The 26,919-nt window shown below is 36.9% G+C and overlaps 1 protein-coding gene across 4 annotated transcripts in view; it reads left to right on the forward strand.

Moving 5' to 3' along the window:
• The first annotated feature begins 1,434 nt into the window (after positions 1-1,434).
• Positions 1,435-26,919, forward strand: part of HERC4 (HECT and RLD domain containing E3 ubiquitin protein ligase 4) — a 136,263-nt gene continuing 110,778 nt past the window's right edge. For all 4 annotated transcript variants that reach the window (XM_006889015.1, XM_006889017.1, XM_006889018.1 and 1 more), the window contains exons 1-3: positions 1,435-1,632; positions 3,125-3,155; positions 3,622-3,926. In XM_006889015.1, coding sequence (XP_006889077.1) covers positions 3,701-3,926 — 226 coding nt within the window. In that variant the 5' untranslated portion in view covers positions 1,435-1,632; positions 3,125-3,155; positions 3,622-3,700. The remainder of the gene's footprint in view (positions 1,633-3,124; positions 3,156-3,621; positions 3,927-26,919) is intronic.

Here is a 26,919-nt window from a genome sequence, read left to right on the forward strand (position 1 = left end):
GAGAGGGACATCATGCTGGGTAGAGTAGAGGGACAGTGCAGGAGGGGAAGACCCTCTGGAAGGTGGATTGATTCAGTGACGGGTAATCGGGATGGGTGTGTCAGAGGCAATGAGATTGGCACAGGATAGAGCACGGTTTAGGGCTGTTGTACATAGGGTCCCTATGAGTCACAAACGACTCAAAGGCACATAACAACAACCCAGTGAGATACAGTATTAACACACTTCATTTATAGATATTGAGGATAAGGGTTTATTTTTCTGTAAATCATACAATTAGTATAGTTTGGAATGATTAAGGGACAATGGTTTGAGGTGGGCTGCATGTGAGACTCAGGTTTGAATCCAGAAAAACACCAGAAACTATGCTAACAGTTATGTTACTTTTCTACAACAAATTTGTATTATCCTAATAACCCTATGAACCACTTAAAAGATGACCACAACCTATTAAGATCTTGCACTAAATAATGTTAAACATCTAGACAGATCCATCCTATGATTCTAAAAGAAAGACCACTAAAAAATAGTGCACATTTCTATTTCGCACATAGCAGACAACTATCCATCATGATTTTACTTCCATCGTCTATGAAAACTCAGACGATTACATTTCCCAGTGTTCATACAGTTTTTGCTGATGTTACCGATGCCGCAGACATCCTCCACAAGGGCTTTAGCTTAAAAGTTTAGTGTTTGGTTATAGTGTTTGTTGCAGTACCAAGTACCTATATGAAAGATCCTGAATCCTGAACTTCAGGAGATACCAAGTTACAAATATTAGAAGACTACCAAAACAAGACTAAAATATGCTCGCACATGGATAACACTAGAAAATTGGACTTGTTTTTTGGACGCAGGAATATAGTCATGTGCATTATTTTTCACACAAGGAAGATGTGCAGTTTGTTTTCCATGGAATTTTGGGAACCATAATTATCTTAAGAACCTGGATAGGTGGTGCTGGCATGTAGATGTGAGCCGTTTCAGCCACTGTCATTAGTAAACCCACAACCTCAAAAAAAAAAAAAAAAGCCAGTTAAGAAAGAAGAAGCTTCACCTTGTTTCTTCTTTTAAGCTTCACCTTCTTGTATTTGTAACGTTTGATCCGCTACTTCAAATTTTCCATGGGAAAAAGAAATAAAAGTCCAGAATCCATAAGCAGAAAGACCCACAAAAAAGAAATCATTTCTTCACTAAAAGACGCTGGTGCACTCTGAAGTGTTTTTATCAAACAGGTCAACATCTTTATTCTCTGCATCTTTTCTTCCCAAAAAGCACAACTTCAGCAAGTCTACATTTGGCTTCCCAAGTCGGTATTACGAGCATGCGCCTCGGTCCACCAGCCCAGGGAGGATTCCGGCGCAAGCGCGGGGCCCAGGAAGTGGGCGGTGCGGGAAGTGGGCGGGCCCGCGTGCGAGCTCGGCAGCCCACTTCCGGCAGGCCCCTCCCCCTCCCCCGCGTAGCCACCTCCCCGATTGCTTTTTCCCTCCAGGCCTCTTCCCAACTCTCCCACCCCTCGCTTTTCGGGCCCGACTTGCCTCCCGCCCTCTCCTCCCGCTTCATCCGGGTCGCTGACGGCTAGTCTGTGCACTGGACAGCGGCGGCGGCTGCTTTCCTTTGAGAAGCCCCGTAAAGTTTCTCAGAGGCCACGGAGGGGTGCAGCGGCACGACGGCCGGAGGAACCCGGTTTAGTAATCTCCGCCACTGGCTGAAGAACCAGGGTCCAGGTGCTGGACACCAACCTTGCCTGCCGCGCTGCCTCGTTCCCTGGGCAGGGGCCGCCCCGCGTCGCCCTGGGCTCCCGCTAGCGAGTGAGTCGTTGCCCCGTGGCCTCGGGGGGCGTGTGGTGGCACTGGGGACGGGGCAGGCCGGGCTCGGCGGATCGTGGCCGCCCTGGCGCAGGGCGCTTTCTCAGCACTTCCTCGGGTGGGGGTGGGAGGCGCGGGCATAGTCGGGCCCCCGGCCCAGGGGCTGGAATGTGTCGCACCTCCCGGGGAAGGCCTCTCCGGGGCTGCGGGCCGTCGGGGCTGCGGAGCTGGCCGTCCGGCCTCTGCAGCTGCTGCGAGCCAGGACCGCCCAGGTGGACGGGTCGGCCGCGGGCTTGTGTGTGTGCGGACCGCCGCCTTCGTTCCCCCCCACGAGCAGCCTGTCGGGGTGCTGGTTTACGGGAGGTTTGGAATAAACTACTGCTCATCCCCCTACCTGTTGCTGACGTAAGGACGCTTTTCCTATGATCCCTCTCCTGACTTTTGAAAAGGAGAAAGGGTGGCAGATCGCTGAAATCGGGGGGTCTTACCCAGTCCTCCTCTTTCTTAAATAAATCATAAGCAAAATGAAATAAAAAATCCGAGAAGAGAACATGGCAGCTACCGGGTTCTGATGCCCAAAAGGAATGAAGTCGAACCATCGCGCCGCGGAGGGCTGTTTGGTGGGATGAGACAGCTTCAGAGTGCTGACGAGCCTGGGCCGAGCAAAATTGGGTTTTGGAACTTGGCAGGTTTTCTCCAAGGAATGTAACTAAAATGGAAATGAGGCTGATTGCCTTTAATGTTACTTAGTAATTCAGTGTACTTTAAAAAAAAAAATCTATGTAGGTCTCGATGCCGTGGACTGTGATTGTTATCTGTCTTTACAAGCAAATACATTTTCAGGCAGTGTGCTGGAAAGTTCTACAGATTTCGCCACCAGGCTACCAGTGCCCCAGCCTCCATAGCTGTTCTTGAAAAAAATCGGCAGTGCTGGTTTTTAACAGACTTTTCTTATCTTTCACTACTTGTCCCGGAGGCATAGCTTGAAGAATTGCAGTCATGGTTACCATTTCTGATAGGAAAAAAATGTTGGATTTAGAAGGAAATCTTGGTATTTAGATTGCTGGTTCCCCCTTCCCCCGCCCGCGAGTCTTTTTAATTGCATCCGTTGAGTTTTAACATGACATTTGAAGTAATATGGGAGTATTACAGCTTTGATTTGTAAAATAAAATACTTGAAAGTGATTGTCTTTAACATCATGACAATTTCTTTTCTTGCTTATTAAAGCAGAAGTGCTGTAAATTATTAGAAAAATCATCTTAAATTGTGGGAGTTGCAAAGTTTTCCATTACTGGTTTTATTTCTGTTGCAGATCAGAGCTTCAGTGTTCCCTTGATGTGGAGGTAGGTATTCAAAAAGTTTGTGCTGTAGTTTGAGGAAGATTGTATTGTTCTTTTTTTATAGTTGGGTACATTATTCACTATTTATATATTTGATTTTTTTGAGACACGGGAAGGAGGTTTCATTTCTTGCTCCTGTTGAAGTTATTTAAAGCAAAAAAAGAAAATGGCATTGTTTTAACCAAGATGTTAGTATTTCCATTAGTTTAAATTATCAGAAGGTAACATTCAAAACTAGTTAATGTTTTTAACTGTATACAGAATCACAGAGAATGGGTGTATTTTTCCTCAACATTTTTTATGATGCCTTTAAATACAAGGGGTTCTCTTTGAAATGTAATAATACCTGTGCATATTATAAAATGGAATTAATATTTATTACATAGTATTTTTATTATACTGTAACCCTTTGACAGTTAAGCATCATATTTCCTTTGATATCATACTAACTTTTTTCTTGCCTCTCCAGACATAGTATTATCATCAGCTTTCCGGTGTTTCAGAAGGGAGTTTTTTGTTGAAACTGGAAGACCAAACTAAATAAAAGCATGTTGTGCTGGGGAAATGCATCCTTTGGACAGCTCGGCTTGGGTGGAATTGATGAAGAAATTGTACTAGAGCCCAGAAAAAGTGACTTTTTTATAAATAAAAAGGTCCGAGATGTAGGATGTGGACTCAGACATACTGTATTTGTTCTGGATGATGGAACAGTGTACACATGTGGATGTAATGATCTGGGACAACTAGGTCATGAAAAGTCTAGAAAGAAACCGGGTAAGTTAAAAAAAATCATTTGCTCTTTTGTAATAAGTTTTGATGTGTCATGATTCCTTTGGCCTTAAGCCTATATTCTTTATCAAACTTCAGAATAAACTGGAAGTTAAATATATTCATATAGTCCCATATTTTTAACTATTATTTGTGTGTGTATTTAACTACTACTTTCATAAAGGCTTTGTATGAGGCTTTGGTTTCAACATAATTATGGTGATATTATGATGAAAGCCTGCCACATTATATAGGTTTTTGCGGGAGAGGAAAATAAAGGTATGCAGTATGTCAGTTTTTAATAAAAGCACTATTCAGCCACCTTAGGCAGATTTCCAGTGTGTAATTTACTCGATGCTATTTTCCATACTCCAGAAATAAAAGGAATGGGGGACCCTGTTAAGATAAAAAAGTTTATAATTTCACTTATTTGCTTAAAATAGGTGACTTTTTAATCTCCCCCATCTCCACTTTTCATCATACCTTAAATACATAATTTTATTTGCCTTAGTTGGAAATAATTTTAACATTCTTCTAATCTACTGCCAGGTAGCAGCTATAGATTAAAGATTTTGGAGATACTGCTTTTGTAGTAACCATGTAAGTCAGATTTAAAGTTATTTATAGTAATAATTTGAGGAATTGAATCACATTTTATATTTTGTTTTCCTGGATAAATGGATGTATTTTAAGATATTATCACTCTTAGAGATCTCATCTTCATGTGAATTTTGCTTTCATTTTTAACTAAAAGTTGGTATTTTGAAGAGGTATGTCTGGATAAGATGATTCTGATTTATATATATAAAGTTCTCTGCCTTTAACTTTAACAATAATGCATGTAAATATTTTCTGTGATACTTTTTTCCTTATCACATCATTTAAGTGATTTCTATTGTTAGGCTTCTTGTGAGACATTCATGTAGGTATAAATGAAAAAGGAATTAAATTAAGGTATTCATCTTACTTGATTACCATGCCAAATGTAATTTTTCTAGCTTGCAAATCTGTGGTTTTCATTCTTTGTGATTAAGATCTTAATCTCATTTACCATAATTCGTAATTTAGTTTTGTTGAATGAATAGTAATATACTTAATATGATAGACTTAATTATTGTAAGACTTAGGGAAAATTACAGCTTTCATATATTTCATCTCACTAAGAATATTTTTATGGAATCTCTTATTTTCCTAATCTCGGCATTAGAGGTTTCTGGTGGCCCAGTCAATAGAGAATTGTGTTGCTAACCCAAAGGTCTCTGTGCTGGTTTAAATCTATCAGCAGCTCCAAGGGAAAAGGTTGGGCAATGTTCAGTATGATATACAGACTTTGGAAACCCAATAGAGGTTCAGTCGATACTGACTCAAGGCAGTGGAAGAGAGAGGTGGTCATGTTAGTAGAAATGAATGGAAATATATTGATACTCATTTGAATATCAATAGTAGATCTACTTCGAGAGAGACTTTCTTACTTGGTTTAGAATACTGCCCAAGGTTGAGATTTTCTTTTCATGGCATTGGGACTGCTGCTATTCTTTGTACTTAACAAGTTCCATAGAAATAACTGAACATCTTGTTTCTTTTCAGTAATTTCTGAAAAGTAGCAGGGCAAGTAGCAAATGTTAAACTGGCACAAGAAATTACTAATGTAGTCACTGAAATTTATTAAGGTTTAGAGTTTTTATTAAATACCTGTTTTAGGCCTAGGATAAAGGTAGACAGTGTGTGCTAATAGTGTATGCTAATGCCTGTAGTGCCTGGAACAGCATCTATCTCTCTAGGTGAGATTCTAAGATGCTTAAGTAGCCAAACTCCTGGTCATTGTAGACATGATGATTGCATTATCACATCTGTATCATCCTATTGATTCATCCTGGAAAATCATTTGGTAATAAAATGTTGGGAGAATGAGTTTCCCTAATTTGTGATTCTTCTTTAGGATTGCCCCATTATTATCTAGAGTATACCACAGTCTGTGGAACAAAAAAGAAATAGAAGCCACAAACTTTGTCTTTGTGAAATTTAGAGCCTGGGTTGAGAGCGAAGCCATAGACATAACTGACAATTGAAGAGAACTAAAATTTAGCTTCATTTGTTCAGAGGGTATAAGTAATGAGAAACATTGTAAGATGTTTAGAAATTAAAGATTCCTGGGAGAAAATAATTAGTAAATTTATAAATAGTGTAAAAAAATAGCTTAGTTTTACTGAATGGGGGCATGGGATGGGCCCTGAGTACCAAAAGAAAAACTCTTAAGAGAAGTTCATATTCAGTGAGGAAAGCTAGAAGTTCAGGTAGGTAGATGTTTAGATAGGAAGGAACCTCATCCTTAAATCTTGGACTTGCTTTAAGATTCTTGAGTGGTAACTTTTAATAATGTTTTTAACTAAAATGATTTTAAGTAATTCTTTAAGTGCTTTTCTTCATTAAGCATCCCCTCCCTGAACTCTCTTTTTCTAACTTGTGCTTTGTGGACTGGATTAGAGGATGATGTCGAATCTTATTTGAAATTTACAAGGGTGTTTTTTTTGGGGGGGTAGTCTTTGTATTTCTGGGTTCATGTAGTAACTTAGTTAATTTTATCAGAACTTTAAACTTCTGTCAGAAAGAAAACATAAGTTTCTAAGAAATTGCTTCCTCAGAGAGACTAGTTTTATAAGCAAGCTAAATATTCTATAATTCATAATGAATGGAAGAAAAAGATCTCATTCTTCATTGATGGTATTATATTGAAGGTAGAATATGATGATGCATTTACCTTGTGGTATAGTATATAGATTTGAGCTGTAGCCTGTTAGGAGAGAATCACCATTCTGAACATTTTTAGAATTGATCTCTTTTTTTTTTAATTTAAAGCTAACAAATATATTTGAAATAAAATAGACTAGTTAAATGACTTATTTTTCTGTTATCTACACAACTCGTTTCTGAAGATTTTAAAATAACATAAATATAGCTTAATTATAAAAATCCTATACTCGCTATATTGCCAATTAATAGGTATAATTTGGTGGCTCTATTACATTTCTAGTCCCATTTAATATTTATAATTCTATATAATATGTTGTACATAGGGTCGCTATGAGTCCCAGGCGACTCGACGGCACATAACAACAACAACAACAACAACATATAATATTTATGTTTAGGTGTCGATACATGTTTTGCCTTTCTCCTTCCATTTAATTCATGTTAGAAATACTATTAAGCTATTTTATTACCACAATTTATGAACAATGTGGTATAGTTTTGTTAAAAAAACTCTTTTTAATAGCTTTTTGTTTTTAAAAAATTCTTTCATGTAGATTATTTTATGTAGTTCTCATTTGTAAAGTAGACAGAGTGGCAAGTATTATAGCCCTCATTTTATAGATGAGGAAATGGAAATTAAGAGAGATTAAAAGATGAGCAAATTTTAGGAAACTTCCAAATTCAGTGTTTTATCTTTATCCAGTGAAGCTTTTGAGGTGGAAGATAATTATAACTAGAGTTAAAACAATGAAGACACAATGTTTTTTATCTTTTTCAATTTTAATTTTGTTTCTAAACTCAAGTGAAAACCTATTTTAATAGAACTCATAAAAAGTGTTCAAAGTTGGATTTTAAAAATATGCCCACAAGAACTAAAGTTTCAAATACAATTCTTTTTCCTTGGACAAAAACCAACTCAATGAGTAAAATCAACAAACAGGTAAAGTTTTAAATATAAAATTTATTCCAGTTTTTCATAGAAAACTCTTTCATAGACGTTAACAAAGGTGATGCACATTGATTGTATTTCTTGTATCTGAAAATAGTAATTTGTATTGTTGGTTTGTCCAATAAAAACGTTTCCTTAATTTTCTGATCTCTTTTTAAACCATAAATCTATCAGTTAGTTGTATCTTAAAATGTAATTAAAATTTGAGATGTACATACATATGAAAGTAAATATAAATATGGAAGATAAAGTTACTTAGTGCAGAAATAAAAATACCAGATTATTCCACGTATTTCTCATTGAACCAAGGCAAAAAAGACCAAGGAAACTCATATTTTTATATTCCTAACTTTTATAATACTTTCTAAGGAAGAGAAAGATGTGCACAATATGAAGACATGGAAAAAAATAATTGATTGGGTCAGGAGTGGATGCTTGCTTTGGACAGTTTACTTTGAGAAAGGTTAGTGCTCAAGAATCAGTGTCAAGGGTAGGGAAAAAATCATAATACAAACAGATGACTACTGTTAGAGAGATGTATAATAATACTTTACTTTGTGTAGGACCCTCCATCTGAGGAATTTCAAGAACATTACACAATAATTCATGGTTCCTTTCAAAATGCTTGTGACACAGTTGCAAGAATTATCCTCCTCTTAGGGGATAAGTTTACGGAGAAATGACAGCACAAGTTGGTAAGTAACGTGTCAAAACAGCAAATGACTGGTGAATCTGAAAGTTTAAGTCTACCAGTCATCTACATATTCTCTAAACTGTCCTTGTGTTTTGAATTATATTAGTAGTATTTTCTGTTTGAGACAGAGCAAATGCAAATGCACACATTTTGTTTCATTGCCATTTTTTAAATGGCCAATTAAAACTAATTCTTTTACCAAAATGTTTGCATTATAATATACCTCTTTGGTATATCATAATCTTATATGGTATGAAAAATATTTATATAAGCAAACAAAAACATACTATGGTAACAGCGTCTTTTCCTTTTCCTATTTTATATATAATAATCTATATCTCTTTGTTGTCTAACTACTAGAATTCCACTGCCATCCAAGATCTGTTTTAACTGTCATGCATAATTTACTTGGTGGCTTCATTGAACTTGGATTAATTATGTTGGCTCAAGTAATTTTCTGTAGGATGCCCTGGTTCAGTTTATGAAACTCTTACCTCACACAAAAGACAGCAGTTGCTCTTAATAACTTATTAGAGCAATCTGACAACTAAAACCTGCTTTGTTAAAAGATGAAGAATCAGTGATTTTCTTTTTGCAAGTTGTAAGTTCTTGTTTGTACCTGATTGGAGCCATGTGCTTTTCTCAGAAAGATGGTAGATTTTGTAGTGGGGATAGTTGCCAAGTTTTCTTGTTGCAGATAGCAGCCTGTGTAGTTTTTCTGTCATCTCCTTTGTAAGGAATCATAGTTTCATGTCCTGCTGGGTTGTGTAAATGTATTACTAAAACTTATTTCACAAACCCCATGTATTTTTAGAATTACATTAAGAAAGAATAAAAACTCATTCCATTGATAATTAGCTTTCCTAGGCTATAAAGAGTATCAGGAACTTGGGATATATGAAGAGGAAATATATTGAGATACTGCTTGGTGTACATAGGAAAGTAAGATAGCATTAGTGAATAAATCATATTCAAGAGCTTGTAGTTTATGTTCTTCCAACTTTTCTCCCCATTTTTTGTGTAATAATAAGACCATAATTAATTTTTTCTACCTTAGTGAGTTGTGCAAATTACTTTATGTACAGAAAACCCATGCCATGTATATACTTACACTAAAATATATTGTTGATTGCTGTCTAGTTGATTATGTCTCATAGCAACTCTATGAACAACAGACCTAATGCCTTTTCATAACTCGTCATTTCTCCAAGTTCATAGAGTTTCCAGAGGCATGTGGTTTAGGAAGTTGATGCCACTCCTGCGTCCAAACCTGTTTTATACCTGGGAGCTCCACCAAACGGTATTTAATACCCCAGTGGCACAATGTTCAGCATCACAGCAAACCCAGGTTACTTCATACAGCCCATTGACAAAGTGATATACAAAGTAGAGTGTTTCTTCAGATGTAACAACACTAGTATCATTTAGCAGTGGTTAAGTGTTGTAAAGACAAATACAACTCAATGTAAGCTTTGCACAAAAGACCTGAACTCTATTCTGTAACATCATTTCTGTACATTTCTAGAGTTTAGAGAGTTTGTAGAGTTTTCCAGAGGCATCTATTTTATATTGGAGGTATTTTTGTTTGGAGGAAAATTTAATTTTCATTCTTTAAATCATATTTACTTTTGAAATACTCTTTTGTTTTTGTATCTAGTGTAGGAAGAATTTTATTTAGCCTTTTTTTAACCATAAAAAATTTATTATCATTAAGATGTTTTTTCCCCTTATTACTTTAAAAAATATTAAAAATACCAATTATTATTCTGAAATACTGCATTCTTAGCTTTTCATAATTATTTTTATATTATTAAATATTCTTGTAGGGAGTGCTGATGGCTTAGTGATAAAAAATTTTGCTTCCAGCCCAAAGGCACATGGCTGGAATTTACCAGCTACTCCACAGGAGAAAGATGGGTGATCTCCTCCCATTCAGTTTACTGCTTTTGGAAACCCAGAGGGTCAGCTATGGATTGATAGCTTCTGATTCAAATGTACACAACAGGGAATGTTCTTGTAGAGAATCTGGGAATTATAAGCAGATATAAATCAATTGTAATGCTGTCATACATGTATAAAAAACTTTTCATTTTCAGTTTTTCTGTGCTCATAGATGTTTTAGGTTATAGATTGGAAACATGTTCTTACAATTCAACTCTTTTCAATAATAGTTAAATAACAATTGAATATTTTCCTCTGTTGTGTAAGGATACTGTTAAGGATAATTCAACATCATGTGTTTGAATTTATTAAAATTAGCTATGTGTTCTTCTATTTTTAATTTTTTCAAGATTTTTCGTTGTAAATAATGCTGCTGTGAAAATACATATCAGTTTGGTAATTTATTTACCTATTTGCTTGTTTCTTTAGAAAAAGGAGTGTCTTTAATTTCAGCAAGCCTAGCAGGAATAATAATGGGATTTAATTTTTATAATTGAAACACAGTGTGCTTTGCAAAGTTGCTGTGCTCATGAGAAACTATTTGTAAGTGAAATATATTAAAAATTGATACATTTAACAAGCTTTTGAGCCTATATTTTAAAATCTAGTAGGAAAAAGATCTATCAGAGAAGATAAAACTATTGTAAAAATTAGAATACTAATAACACTTGCTGTGTTAGAAGGGGACTCTGGTGGCATAGTCCATGGGGGATTGTGCTACTAACCTAATAGTGGTGCCTCTGATGATTTGAATCTACCAGTGTCCCACAGGGAGAAAGATTTCCTGTAAAGTCTGCTAGAAAGTCAGCTAAGAACTGGTTCTGACTTAAAGGCATTGAGTTTTTAGTTTTTTAAAGTGTTACAAAATGTATAAGGTGCAGGTATAGAGATGGCTAGCATATAACTATGGTGGTAGTTGAGTTTCTTGGGGAATATTAGCATGAAAACTGAAAGTATAAATTGCATTTTAAGAAGCAAAAGATGAAGAATGCTTTTTACTAAAAGCTCAAAATGTCATGGTTAATTTGAGGCCTATGAAGGAATCCTAGCCCATTTAATGGAAATTGAGAAAAATGATTAGGAAAGTTAGGAAAGTCAGATTATAGCATTCATCTAATCAGGGAGCTTGCATTCAATTTAATGAGTAACCATTGATAGTTTGTAATCACAATTATTAGTTTATTTAGAAAGAAGGAATTAGAAGAGAGAGAAGTAATTTGGATGTAAAAAAAATTAAGTTGCATTGTTAATCATTTAAAACAAGAATGGAAAAAAAAATCCCAAGAATGAGTAGATACTGAAAGATTTAGGGAGCCTCAAAGAATGAATAAGTTTTAGTAACCTAATGAAAGTGAATGGTAATGGTAAAGGGAGGAACCAGTTATGATCCTAAGTGGAATAATTAGTAGTAATAGGGAATCTAGGAGAAGGAAAAATGTTTTCTTTTTTTTTTTTTTTAAAAGCCCCCTCATTGCCATTGAGTTTAAACTGACTCTTAGCTAATCCTCCAAAGGATTGTCAGAGGTTGAAAGTCACACAGACATGAAACATCAGCCATCTTTTCTCCTCCAGAGAGGCACCACATTTGAATTAGCAGTGCAACTCCCTGCAGTCTATACCACCAGAGCTCCTTGTTTTATTTTAAGAGGAGAGATAAAAGATAAGTAAGGTGAATTTTGTTTTGGACTTAATAACAGTGAGCATAAGAAATGTACTACTATACATGGGGCAAAATCAAGGGTATAGACATATAATATTTGGGTGGTGCAAACAGTTAAAATATTTAGCTGCTAATAGAGTCTATCAGTCTACTTTGAGGGCTTAGTTCTTTCCAACAATCAACTGTTGAAAACCTTATGAACATGATGCAGCTCTTACATAAATATAGCTTGCCATGAGTCAGATCGACTCCACTGCAACTAGTTAAAGGTGTGAAATGCTTTATTTTCAGTTTTTTTCAAATATGCTAACATTCTGTCAGTGAAATTCTAACCTAGCAAGAAATTAATAACCCATTAACAGTTCTTAATTTTGTGTATTTGGGAATGTGTCTGAATTACTTGATGATGTAATTGGAGGAAGAGATAGCAGTTGGCCCCAGGCCTGATCACTCCTTGAGAAACCTGATAAAATCTAAGGCACCAGAGCAGAGACCACAAAGCAAAGACCAGACCAGACAGTGGATCCTGATACGGCTCTGGGCCTGATCACAAAAGCCCAAACCCATGTTAATTAACAGCCTCAAATTTCAAGCAAAAGACCATCTTCTGTAGTACCCCCTGAAAGCCCCTATAAAAAGGGACTGCCCTCATGCCATCTTTACCTTCTCCGCTTGTGGTCACTTGACATCCTGCTCAGACCACTCAATAAAGGCATGTTTGTTTCTTTTTTTAAATTAAATTTTATTAATTTTAATGAACATTTACAGAGATGTTGGGTTTCCATTCATTCATTCTTGCACTGTTTTCTCTACCCTCCCCGCCAGTTCATTCCTCTTTTTTTTTCCCCCCTTGAAACTGCCACAGTGATGGTCAAAGCCAGTTCTGATTAATCTCCTTTGTCATTGTGTCCTTTGCCATTCCCTATCCCTCCTCCCTGAGAGAGACTTCAACCTGATTCATAAGGAAAAGGGGACAGCGTATTCTCTTAGCTACTTCATGCTGAAAAGGAATGCTGTCGGTTTCAGGGTGTTTCTAGAGACCAGTTTTTTTTCTCGCCCGCAATTCTTTTTCTATCTAACAGTAACACCTTTATGCATTTAAGGCATTGTGATCAATTGCTTATTATAGTTAAACTATTTTATAAAGTTGCTTTTTATATACATATATAAAATAACTGCCGCTGGTGGTCTGCTCATGAATTTTATTAAGATTCATTTACTTATTCTTGTTTAAGTAACTCAGACTTACTAGTGAATTAGTACATGTGATGAGAAAAAACCTTTTAAGTTGAAAAGATGGAGTCACTGAAAAATTTTGATTCTGGCAGTTACTGAAATAAATTTAACTATAAGTTGCATATATGTTTGCAGGTAGGCAAGAATTTGTGGAAAATAAGTTTTCTGAGATAATGCCATTTTTGTGAAAGGATGATACGAGTAGTGAAAGAACAGGGTAAGACTCCATGTGCTAAGGAGCAAATTTAGGAATATCTGAGCAGTCACAAAGTTTGGTTACTTTAGCATTAAGTTATTGGAAGAAGTTGTGATTTTTAGGATGGCATAGTAAAAATAAAGTCAATCTTGGATTGCTTCTCACCATTGATCAGCACTTACTTTCTGATCCAGATATTTGCTCAGCCATATATTTTATAATAGGCTTTCTATAGGAGTGAACCTCATGAACTAGAACTTTCTCTGTGAAGAGTAATCTTGAAAAATACATGATTGATGTGCCTGGACAGGTATTTATATACTTGGTAAATTGAGTAAATGTCTGCAACTAGGAGTCACAGAAGGATGGTGTGGCTGTGGATAGGTAGAAGTAAGGTGTAAACCTCATCAAACAAGAGAAATTTAAAGTAAAATATTAATAACATAACTTGTAACCACCATCAAGTACTGAGCACTGTGCTTAGTCTTTTATACATTACCTAAAAGCCTCACAGTCACATTATGGAGTACATAGTAAATCTGTTCTTCACATTAGTAAATTAAGAAAGCCAAGTGGATAAATTACTTCCCCAGAGTTAAATTTCCAAAGTACTAGAATAAGAACCAATTTAAAGAATATTGGGGAGATAAAAAGGTAAGCCACTTACATAGTAACAAAAAGAAAACCAGGAAGAAACTAATAAATATGCAAGTATTAAGGAGCACAGCAAGTATAAGTAAATGATGATCATCATATTTGTGGAGTTACAAAAATAATCACTCATCATTGTGGCCCCATGCGTTTCACAACAGAACTGTGTTCTGTAGTGTTTCTAATGACTTGTTTTTGGAAGTAGGCCAACAGGTCTTTTTTCTGAGGAGCTTCTGGGTGAATTTTAATTTCTAACCTTCTGATAAGCAGCTGAGCTGTTTGCATCACCTAGGGAATACTCACAATAGATGTTGTTAGATGCTGCCTTGTTAGCTCTGACTTAGAACAACCTTGTATACGACAGAAGGAAACCTTGACCAGTCTGTGTCATCCTCACAATCTCTGTTCTGCTTAAGCCCCGTGTTGGTCCATCTTGTTGAGGAGCCTCCTCTCATTTATTGACACTCTACTTTTTCAAATATGATACCATTTTTTAATTAATCAATTTTTAAAAATTTTATTATTGTGTGTGCGTGTACCGTCAAATCAGATCTGACTGGTACAGGAGGAGATTGTCCCTCCTTTTCCAGCAGAGCATCTGGTGGATTTAAACTGCGTGCCTCTGGGATTGCAGTGCAGCTCCTTGTCACTAGGCCACCAGAGCTCCCTATGATATAATTTTTGAAGGATTGGCCCCTCCTAGTAACAAACTTTCCCCATCCTTGGTTCTGAGGAGCACTGTGGCAGTACTTCTTCCAAAACAAGTTTGAAATTTTTTTGGCAACTCAGCAACTCATAGTATTATTCAGTATTCTTTACCAATATCACAATTCAAAGATAGCAGTTCTTCTTCAGCTTCCTTATTCATAGCCCAGGTTTCACATACAGGTGTGAAGCATTTGCAAATATCATGACTTGGGTCAGGTGCAGATTAGTCTTTAAAGAGCCATATGACTAGCAACAGGCAACTTCATAATGTCATTTCTCTTTAAAAGAATTTGTAAATTTAATGTGATTCCAATAACAAGGCCTTTGTCTTTTGGGAACCTGGTATGGCAAGGGAAAAGAAACCAAAGTAGCCAAGTTACTTGATTATGCAGTGAGTTAAATGTTGGATTATTAATTGTTGGATTGTTCCGTGATTCAAATCCACTAGCTGGTCTAAAGGAGGAAATTTCTTTCTGTGAAAATGTATGTCCTTGGAAACTGTGGAAGTTCTACTCTGTCTTTTAGGATCAGTGTAAGTCAGATTCTACTCAATGACTGTGGGTTTGATTTAGATATTAGCTGTAGAATTCTTTGAGTAAGTAATAATAAGTGAAACTAGGTATTTAGAACAGCACATCAACAGAGAACTGCTACATGTGCAGGTTGAGTTTAGAAGAGACGTTACTAGGGATATTATAGCTAATATTGGATGAATCTTGGCTGAAAGCAGCAATCTACCCATGTTTCACTGACTATACAAAAGGCATTTGACTGTGGATCACAGGAAACCCTGAGATGAGTGGGAATCCCAGAACACTTGATTTTGATTATGCTTATGCAAAACCTACACTTGGACCAGAAGGCAGTCATCAGAACAGAACAAGGAAACAGTGTATAGTTCAAAATTGGAAAGGGTGTACTCCAGGGATCTGTCCTATCTCCATACCTTTTAAATCTATATATGAAACAAACCATCTGGGAGGCTGGGCCCTATGAGGAGGAGTGTGGCATCAGGATTAGAGGTAGACTCAAAAACAATCCGCGTTATGCAGATGACACAACCCTGCTTGCTGCAACTGAGGAGGACCTGAAGCACTTGCTGCAGAAGATTGAGGACTGTAGCCTTCAATATGGATTGAAGCTCAACATCAAGAAAACAAAGGTTTTCACCACTGGGCTGATTGGCAGAATCGTGATAGATGATGAAGAGATTGAGATTGTTAATGGCTTCATTTTGCTTGGCTCCACAATCAACACTCTTGGGACCAGCAGCCAGGAAATCAAAAGATGAATTGCGTTGGGAAAGTCTGCTGTCAGGGACATCTCCAGAGTACTGAAGAGCAACAGTTTGACTCTGGAGACTAACGTGTCCAGGCCATATCTTTGCCATTATGTGCTATGTGTCAGCCGGGCAGTGACTATGGATGATAGAAGGAAAATTGATGCCTTTGAGCTGTGATGTTGGAGAAGAGTATTGAGTATAACATGGACTGCTAAGAGAACAAACAGGTTCAATCTGGAGAGGGTGAAACCAGGCTTTTCCTTGGAGCCAAGGATTCTGAAGCTCTGTCTAACATACTTTGGGCATGTTGCAAGGAGGGACCAGTTTTGGGAGAGAGACATTATGCTTGGAAGGATGGAGGGACAGCACAAGAGAGGAAGACCCTCGATGAGATGGATTGATTAAATGGCTGGGATATGGGGGCTAGGCATGCCAGAGACTTTAAGGGTAGCTAGGATAGAACAGTGTTCAGAGCTGTTTTACATAGAGCTGCTGTGAGTCACAGGCGACTTAATGGCACATAGCAACAACAGTAACTGAAATTGACTCTTACATAGATAGACCAATAAAATCTTATAAAGCCAGAGACAGACCTAAATCATCGTCATGGAAAAAAATTTAGGGAAATACTCAATATATAGTTTTGAAATAAGTGGGAAGCAATCAAAAAATTTTATTCATGCCTTTCTGTATATATCTGGATAAATTCTTAAGTGGATCATATATCTTACCTATGAGTAAATTTATAAATGTGAGTAAAGAGGTAATTTATTGGTTCATGTTGCGATTATTATTTATTGTAATTATTTTCTATTAAGGAAAACCTTTGACTGAAATGTTTACAATTGTGTAAGAAAAGATAAAGTAAGACCACTTATTACTAGGCCATTATGCCAGAGTTAAATGAAAAAACTATGACTCATAATCAAAAGGCTAATTTTACATAAAACACTTTAAAAGTTGATAAAATAATAGCAAAATGAATAGCAAAATGGCCAAAGGATACCAGCACATAGTTAAAAAAATAAAAAGGGGAGACTAACATCACTCATAAATGAAAAACTGTTTAATCTCTTATTCACACTCAGAATCATTGTTGAGTTGAAACTGACTTATAGCTGACTTAATTCGTGGGTTTTTGGAGACTGTAACTCACACAAAAGGAGATTCCCCTTATTTCTTCCATGGAGCCACTGGTGGATTTGAACCACCAGAGAAATGCCACCTTTGAGTTGGTAACAATTCCTTACTGACTACACCAGCAGAGCTCCCTAATCTCATATTAAGGGGAAGAAATTAAGTATTGTTTTGTGTATCAGACTAACAGTGATCTTTAAGCTTGAAAATACTCTGAGGCTCTATGGAATCAAGTGCCAGTACTGGTAAGCCTTTGTGAACGGTAACTTGATAACAAATTAGTATTATAAATGTATGTATCTTTTATACATTTTTGGGAAATTATCTGCATCATTTGTATATATGCAAAATGACATGTGCAAAGTTATTAATTGCAACATTGTTTATAATAGCAATTAGAGACAACTTTTGTGTGTGTTTCCATGTCAGCTGACAACCTATAGGGTTTCCTTGTTTGGATTTGAACTAACCTTTTATTTAACAGCACAGCACTTAATGACTACACTGCAAAGGCTTGTTGGCCCTCTTCTGTTGTCTGTCCTTGAGTCTTTGAGTCAGTGATGGTAGGACAAAATCAAATCCATAGGATTTCCTAAAATGGAATCTTTATAAGAGCTGATCACCAGGTCTCTTCTCCCTCAACCCTCAGAGCTACTGGTTAGTTTGAACTCCCAACCTTTCTGTTTACTTTGGAATGCTCTAACTATTGAATGGCTTTGATTTTGTTCATCAAGCCCACTGCCATCTAGTTGATTCAAACGTAGGAAGAGTAGAAATGCCCATAAGATTTTCAAGGCAGTAAATACTTACAAAAGCAAAATGCTTCATCCTGCTCTTGCAGAACAGAAGTAACTGGTACTTTCAGACCACTGGCCTTTGGTTGTCATTTGAACACGTTAACCACAGCACTACCAGGGCTCCTTTTTTGTCCTGTTGTTAGATGCTGTTGAGTCAGGTGCAACTCAGCAGCACTAGGAAGAACAGCTCTGAACCCCGTGCCATCCCCATAATTTCTGAGATCTTAATTCCATTGCAACAGTCACTGTGTCAGTCCTTCTGGTTAAAAGTCTTCCTCTTTTTTCCCCCCATATATAACAGATATGCTTTATTTACAGTGCTTGCTTTGGTGAAAAGCAGGCTGAGGCTCAGTTCTCTGCCTCTTTTTTGACAATCCTTCACCTTTCCAAGCATGATGTTCTTGTCCAAGGGTCTCCTAGTCATATACCCAAAGTATGTGAGTTGAAGCTTTTGTCATCTTTGCCTCCAAGGAACACTGAGCACACTTTGTCTAAGATGTATCTGTCTGTTCTTTTGGGTCTGTCATCCTTATTCATTGTACAGCTTTCAGATGCATACCAAGTTACTGAAAAAATCCTGACTTGAATCAGGCACACCTTGATCTTTAAACTGACATCATTGCTTCTCAGTAATTTGCAGAGGTTTCTCACTATAGACTTTCCCAATGCAGTGCACTTCCTGATGCCTCACTGCTAGTACCAAGTGTGTTGATTTTGGATCCAAGTAAGATGAAGTTGTTAACAATTTCAATCTTTTCTTTTCTCCATCAATCTTTTTTTTTCTTTTGCACATTTTCTTCTCTCCACCCCAGTCCTTGTTTGAGATTATTCTCAGACGTATAACGCATGATCTTACATTCCTTTTGGACAGTTCTTCCGTTCATCTGTTCTAATACAATGTTTATTATCTAACTACTATTCCCCCATTCTCTCCCCAATTACTCTATTTCTGTCTTATTTTATAACAGTGATGTTATGAAATATTTGTCCTTTTGTGACTGAGATACTTCACTCAGCATAATGTCCTCTAGGCTCACCCATGTTTTGTAATATTTCATGATTTCATTGTCAATACTTTATAGTATTCCATTGTATGAATATACCCTAGATTCTATCCATTTGTTTGCTGAGGGGCACTTGGATTATTTCCATCTCTGTGCTGTAGTGAATAATGCAACAATAAATTTGGATGTGTATACATCTGTTTGAATCAGGGCTCTGGTTTCTTTTGGGTATATATCCAGTAGTGGAATTCCTGGGTTAAATGGTTTTTCTATTTCTACTTTCTTGAGAGAGTTCCAGACTGCTTTCCATAGTGGCTGTACATTTTACATTCCAACCAATAGTGAAGAAGAGTTCCAATCTCTCCAGAGTCTCGCCAGCATTTGTTTGCCTCTTGAGCTTTGCTGTTTTTGCTGGGGTGAGATGATATCTCATTGCTGTTTTGATTCACCATCTATTTTGATGTTGCCTAAAGCAATCCCGTGGTGAGAATTTTTGTTTCTTTTGTCTGTTAAGAACTGATAAGTTACAGTCCCATTTCAGTGAATTGCTATGGAGTTGAAAAAAGAAAGGAATTGTATACTGGTAAGGGGAAGCTTCCTAAGACACACCAAGTACCAAGAACGAGGTGTGGGACGCTAACTACAGTTACAGTCAAGGTAATTCCAGATCATGGTGACCTCTTGTGTTCCGCTGTAGAATTGTAAATAGTTTTAATAATAGTGACCTTTAGGAAGTAGCTAGCGAGACCTTTCTACTAAGGTGCCTCAGGATGGATCCAAACCCCAATCCCCAATCCCCAACCTTTTGATTTGTAGGCTACTTTCATTAGTAGGTGTTTGCACCACCTAGTTTTAGTTAGGTAAAAAATGGGGGGAAAATACACAGTTGTGTTTCCTTACAGATACATAAGAAATCCTAGTGTGTATCTCAGTAAAAGTAGTTACGCAGTTTAAAAACAGAAAGAGAAGAATTCTAAACTAGATTAATGGAGAACACGGATAAATATATAGATGTTTCATTGTGAATGTTTCTTTGACACCTGTAAATATATTTCACGTTCAAATATGTTTTGGAAAGGGTGGATCCTGGCTTTCTTGCTTACTAGCTTTGTTACCTTGGACATGTTTTTTGAGTCTAAGAGTCTCAAGGTTTTTTCCCTCTAAAAAATTAGGATGATTGTGTTGAACTCCTAGGTGATTGTAAGGATTAAGTCACCTTAAAAATAAAAAAACCATGTGTACCCCTTAATTGGAGAGTACTTAGGGGTTTAGATTTTGGTCTGTCTTATCGTAAAGTTGGGTATTAGTCTATTTCATTGTGTCTCCAGAAAGACTATACATATCTTCCTTTATAGCTGAAGTTAAGGCATTTATTGAGTATCTTCTTATCACCCAGACACTCTGCCAAGCTTGATAGTAGTACAGTTTTAACTTTAGTCTTCAATTACCAACTGTATCTCATTTTAAAAGATTAGATAAAAATTATTTTTAAAAGTTGTTGATGTTTATAGATAATACAGTATTGAAACGAATATGAAACAATCTGAACTCCTTTTCCTTTAGACTTTAATGATATACTAATACAAAGAAATAGAAAAATTTTTTTTGTTCTGTGATATGTACATAAATGATGGAACTTAGATTTAACACTGGATTTAAAAAATTATTTTAATGATGAATGATAAGGTATAGTTTGTATCCTGATCTTTAGATAGAGAATTAAATAAGTATATTTACTTTTAAACACTGACCTGTTCTTTGTTGAATTATTTGCTGACCTTGAAATGTTGTAAATGTAAAAGAAATGCATTTTATTATCTTTGAACTTTTATTTTAAGTTTATTATTTTCATGCTAACCAGCTCATAGCTGGTTCTCCAGTAGGTTTTCAGAGGCAGTCAACTGTATAGAAACAGATTGCCCATTTTTCTAATGCAGAACTGGTAGTGGATTTAGAACGTGTGCCTTTGGATTAACATCAGAGCTCCTTATCACTAGACCATCAAAGCACACTAATAATAACTAGTGAGGTATAATAGAGGATTTAGAAATTTAAGCTCTAGCAGAATTAAGCATTAATTACGCAGTTGAAGATGATCATACTTAAAAAAGCGTATTTTTTTTTTTAACTTCACTAACAACCAGTTGGCCAACCGACTGGAAGAGATCTATATTTGTTCCTGTCCCAAAGAAAGGTGACCCAACAGAGTGTGGAACTATAGAACAATATCATTGATTTCACATGCAAGCAAGATTCTACTGACGATTATCCAAAAACGATTGAAACAGCACATCAGCAGAGAACTGCTAGAAGTGCTGGCTGGGTTTAGAAGGGGTCGTGGTACTAGGGATATTGTAGCTAATGTTAGATGGATCTTAGCTGAAAGCAGGGAATACCAAAGGAATGGCTATCTGTGTTTCATTGATTATGCAAAGGCATTTGACTGTGTGGATCATAACAAACGGCTGACTCTGAGAAGAATGGGAATCTCAGAACACTTGATTGTACTAATGAGAAACCTATACTTGGACCAAGAGGCAGTGGTCAGAACAGAGCAAGGAAACACTGTATGGTTCAAAATTGGAAAGGGCGTATGCCAGGGATGTGTCATGTTTACTTACCTTTTCAACCTGTATGCAGAACAGATTATCTCAGAGGTTGGGCTCTATGAGGAGAAATGTGGGGTCAAGATTGGTGGAAGATCTGTCAACAGTCTGCGTTATGCAGATGACACAACCCTGCTTGCTGAAACTGAGGAGGACCTAAAGTGCTTGCTGCTGAGGGTCAGGGACTGCAGCCTCCAATATGGATTTAGGCTCAATGTCAAGAAGACAAAGATTCTCACCACTGGACCAATTGGCAGCATCAGGATGGATGGTGAAGAGACTGAGATTTTTCACAGCTTTAGTTTGCTTGGCTCCACAGTCAACACTCGTGGCACCAGTAGCCAGGAGATTAAAAGATGTATTGCCATGGGAAAGTCTGCTGTTAGGGACCTCTCCAAAGTACTGAAGAGCAATGGTGTCTCTCTGGAGACTAAGGTGTGTCTGATACAGGTCATGGTCTTTGCATTCACTTGTTCTGCATCAGAGAGTTGGACAGTGACTAAGGAGGACAGAAGGAGAATGGAAGCCTTTGAGCTGTGGTGCTGGAGAAGAGTATTTAGGGTACCATGGTCTGCTAGGAAAACAGATTGATCCTGGAAAAGTTAAACTGGGTAGCTCCTTGGAGGCAAGGATTCTGAGGCTCCGTCTACCATACTTTGGACATGTTGTGAGGAGAGACCGGTCCTTGGAGAGGGATATCATGCTTGGGAGGGTGGAGGGGAAGGCCCTCTATGAGGTGGATTGATTCAGTGACTGGGGTAGTCGGGATGGGAGTGTCAGAGACAGTGCAATTGGCACAGGATAGAGCAGGACGTAGGGCTGTTGTGCATAGGGTCGCTATGAGTCAGTCGCAAGTGACTCTACGGCACATAACAACAACATGCAGTTATTATAATGGTTTGTTGCTATTCATACAAGTATTTTCTAGAATGTGATAACTTGAACACAGCATTGTTACAGAGATATTTTTTTCCTCTTAGTAAAAATAGTAGATATGCAAACTTTCTTGGAATTTAGATGTTATGTTTTTATTACTTCAAATTGTACATATTTGTAAGACTTCATAAAATTCATTGTGTGAAATATTAAAATTATAACGTTGAATTAGGCTTGGTGATTTTACTTTTATACTTTTATATAGGATAGCTCATGTATGATTGAGGTGTTTTGTTTTTTTTAAAAAAACTTTGGACTTCCCCCCCTTTTGCTTATGGAAAAAATGCAGGTCCTAAGTAGGTTTTCAGATGAATCTGTTTAAAGTATGTTATACCTTTGTATTTTACCACTGCCGTCAACTAAATGAAAAGTCAGCAGTTTCCCATTGGATTTCTGAGGCTGTAAATCTCTGTAGGAGAAAATGATCCTTTTTTTTCTTCCATGAAGCAGCTGGCGAATTGGAACCACCGGTTATTGGTTTTTTAGTACAGTATGCTGTAAAAACCTATGTTACCATGGTTCTTTATGCCTAAGTATATAGTTCTGTATAAATAATTATATTTAATTGACATACATTTTATTGTAGGGAAAAAATTCATTTGAGTTTTAAATTTGGATGTGGAAATTTATTTCCAATTTACACCTGTCCTGGCTTGTTTAACTCTTGCTTTTCAGTTTCAAAAAGCTGTGGATGGGAGTTTGTGAGCAGCATTTCACTTAATGTGTATAATTTTCTAAGAGACTATCTGACTGTGTAGCCTCTTTTCTTTGTGAGAAAAAAAAATATGTTTCACACTGTTTAATTATTTTCCCAGTATTTTGATTTTGAATACAAAGAACATCTATTACTTAGAGATTCAAGGTCAGTTGTAAGTTGCTGGCTTCTTACATTTAAAAACTACACCAAGAAGTATTTAGATAAATACAATTTATTTTTATTTTGCAGTTTTGTTCTTTGAACACACTGACAGTTAACACTGTTTCCTTTTTTTAAAAAGTGTGAGGTGTGCAACATGTACCAGACCAGTTGAAATTTATACTTGTGTGTGTTTGTGTGTATGTGTGTGTGTGTGTAAAGATCACTTAATTTACTTTGTACATGATAACGTGGTTTGTACATTTGATCTTGGCTCTGCATGCCGATCTTGAGATTTGTATCCATATTCTCTGCTCAAGACTGTTCAGTAGTTGTGCTGTTCTTAGTTTTTCTTTCATGATCAAGGTGGTATGTTCATATAAAATCTTTTTTTAATACCATCTCTGGTAGTTCTTTGCTAGGTTGTTTTGTACAATTGTTCCTACAATGGAACAAGTGTCTGAAAGTCACCAAAATAAATCCTCACGATTTTTAAATTCTACTCGTGAAAATGTCCAAGGCCAGCCACGACAGATCCTTATGAACCATACAATATTGAGTCACTTGCACAGGGAATGTTTTGGATATCTAAAGTTCCTAGAAGCCTGAAGGGCTTTCTCTCCTGGGCTCACCAGCTTCCAACTCTGTGGCCCCAAGCGGAAGCCTTGGCCCACTGGTCTATATCTGTTTTATTGTTGTTGTTATGTACCATCACATTGGAACTGATTTATACCTGACCCTCTATGGGATTTCAGAGGCAGTACATCTCAAGAGGAGATTTCCCATCTTTCTCTTGCAGAGCAGTCTGTATATTCTGTATGCATTTGGAATGGTAGTACAACTTCTTGCCACTAGACCACCAGTGCTTCCTCAAGTGTACTTTCTTATTTAAAGTTATATAAATCACATTTAGAAAGGGAAAGTTACTTTTCCTCCTCCTTACATTTTAAGATGACTACTATTTTTAAAAATTGGATTTCGTTCATTCTTTCATTAACTATTAACTGTTCATTTTTTCCCCCTCTGCTTATAATAATATGAATTCTCTAAGTGGTGCAACCCTGGTTTGTGAGTTTGCTGTATTGAGATAACTTGTGGTTGCTGTGATGCTGAACACTGTGCCACTGGTGTGCCAGATGCCGTAATGGTTACCCACGGTGGACAGTGTTTGATGGAACTCCCAGATTAAGACAGATTTGGAAGCAGGAGTGGCATTCACTTACTTAGCAACATGCCTCTGGAATCTACAAACTTAGAGAAACGACGATAGTGACAGAACAAGGTTCAGGTCTTTTGTTCATAGGATTGCTGTGAATCTTGTTCGATTGAACAGCACTTAAGAACAGCATACTCACATAAAGTTTTGTGTTTTTCATTTTACGTACTAGATATCTAACTTTTCCACCATATAATCATTCTTTTTTTTAAAATGTTATTATTTTTGTGTGAGTGTACCGTCAAATCAGATCTGACTGGTACAGGAGGAGATTGTCCCTCCTTTCCCGGCAGAGCATCTGGTGGATTCGAACCGTGCGCCTCTGGGATTGTAGTTGAAGCTCCTTGCCACTAGGCCACCAGAGCTCACCTATAATCATTCTTTTTAAGTGAAAATCAATAATATACTGGAAACTGGAAACTCTTACCTGTAGTTGGTTCATTTATTCAGAATAAGTTTCTTTTACCTGTTGGATCACCTTTAACATGAGTAGCAGTATTGGGATAATGACATGGTAATGTTTTGACATTTGAAAAAAATATATATGTACAAATTAATGTTTATTTTAGTTTTTTCTTTTTCTTGAGTCCCATGTGAATTCAAAAATCAACTTAAGAATAGGTTTTAAATATTGAGCACCAGTGATTGAAGACCAGATGAGTTGTGGGATGCCATCAAGGATGTCATCCATGAAGAGAACAAATTGTTATTACGGAGAGAATAAAAAACCAAAAATGGATGTCAGAAGAGACTCTGAAAATTGTATTAGAATGTAAAGAAGCCAAAATGAACAGAAAAGATAGCTCAGGAATCCAAAGAGAAATATTAACACAGAATGTGCAGAGTGCTGAAATTGGAGCATAAAAAGGAAAGCGCTCACTCAGCATTTTTTCAGGTTGAAAGAACTGAAAACCATATTCAAGCCTGGCATTGACAATAGTGAGATATGCTGTGGGCAAAATCTGCAAAGATCAGGGAAACATCAAAAGAAGATGAAGAGAACACATAGAATCATCTTTACAGAAAAGAATTGGCCAACACTAAAGTAGCTTAATAAATACTATATGATCAAGAGCCAGTCGTGATGAATGAAGAAATTCAAGTTGCAATGAAGGCGTTGGCAAAAAATAAAGTCCTAGTAATTGATAGGATAGCACTTGACATGTTTCAGCTAACAAATGTAGCCCTGAACATACTTGCCAGTCTGTGCCAGGAAATTTGTAAGATAGCTGCCTGGCTGACTCAAGGGAAAACATCCGTTTTTGTTCCTATTCTCAAGAAAAGTGATCCAACAAAATGTAGAAATTATAAACAGTACCATAAATATCATATGCAAGTAAAATATTGCTGAAGATGATTCAGAAATCGTTAGAACAGTACATACACAGACAGTAAACTGTCAGAAGTTCAAGCTGGATTTAGAAGAGGTGACACTAGGGATATCATTGTTGATGTCAGGGGTATGGCAAAGCAGAGAATATCAGAACAATGTCTATTTTTGTTTTATTGACTATGCAGAGGCATTTGATTGTATAGAACATAACAAATTATGACTAACATTTAAAAGAATGGGAATCCCAGAACACTTAATTTGTGCTCATGAGAAACCTATACCTAGACCAAGAGGTGATTATGTGAACATAGTGCATGGTTTAAAAGGGAGCACTGATGGCCTAGTCACAAGAAGTTGCACTGTGATCCCAAAGCATGTGATTCAAATCTATCAGCTGCTCTGTGGGATATGGATGAGCAGTCTCTTCCCATACAGTCCTCTGAAAACCTGCTGGAGGCCAGCTATAGGTCAGTTCCAACTTGATACACAACATGATTTAAAATAAGAAGGTGTAGGGAGCTCTGGTGGCCTAGTGGCAAGAAGCTGCCCTGCAATCCCAGAGGTATGTGGTTTGAGTCCACCAGATGCTCTGCTGGAGAAGGAGGGGCAGTCTCCTCCTGTATCAGTCAGATCCAATTTGACGATACATGCACAAAAAAGAATAAAATTAAAAAAAAAAAGGTGTGAGTTAGGGTTTTTTCTTCTCCCAGGGTCTGTTCAGTCTGTATGCTGAGTAAATTATTCGAGAAGCTGGGCTCTGAAGAAAAGTGTGCTATCAGGATTGAAGAAAGACTCATCAGCAACCTGTGTTATGCAGATAATACAACTTGACTTGCCGAAAGTAAGGAGGGCCTGAAATGCTGCTACAGAAGATCAAAGACTACAACCTCCAATATGGATAAGATCACAATACCAAGAAAACAGAAATTCTCACCACTGAACAGAGAGGCAGATCTTGATAGTTGGAGAAAAGATTGAAACTTGGCAACAACTTCATCTTACTTGTATCCACAATCAACACATTTGGTACCAGCAATCCGCAAGAC

This window comes from Elephantulus edwardii, unplaced genomic scaffold (genome assembly GCF_000299155.1).
Source record: "Elephantulus edwardii isolate Elephantulus edwardi_28Jun2011 unplaced genomic scaffold, EleEdw1.0 scaffold00074, whole genome shotgun sequence".
Classification (NCBI taxonomy): Eukaryota; Metazoa; Chordata; class Mammalia; order Macroscelidea; family Macroscelididae; genus Elephantulus; species Elephantulus edwardii.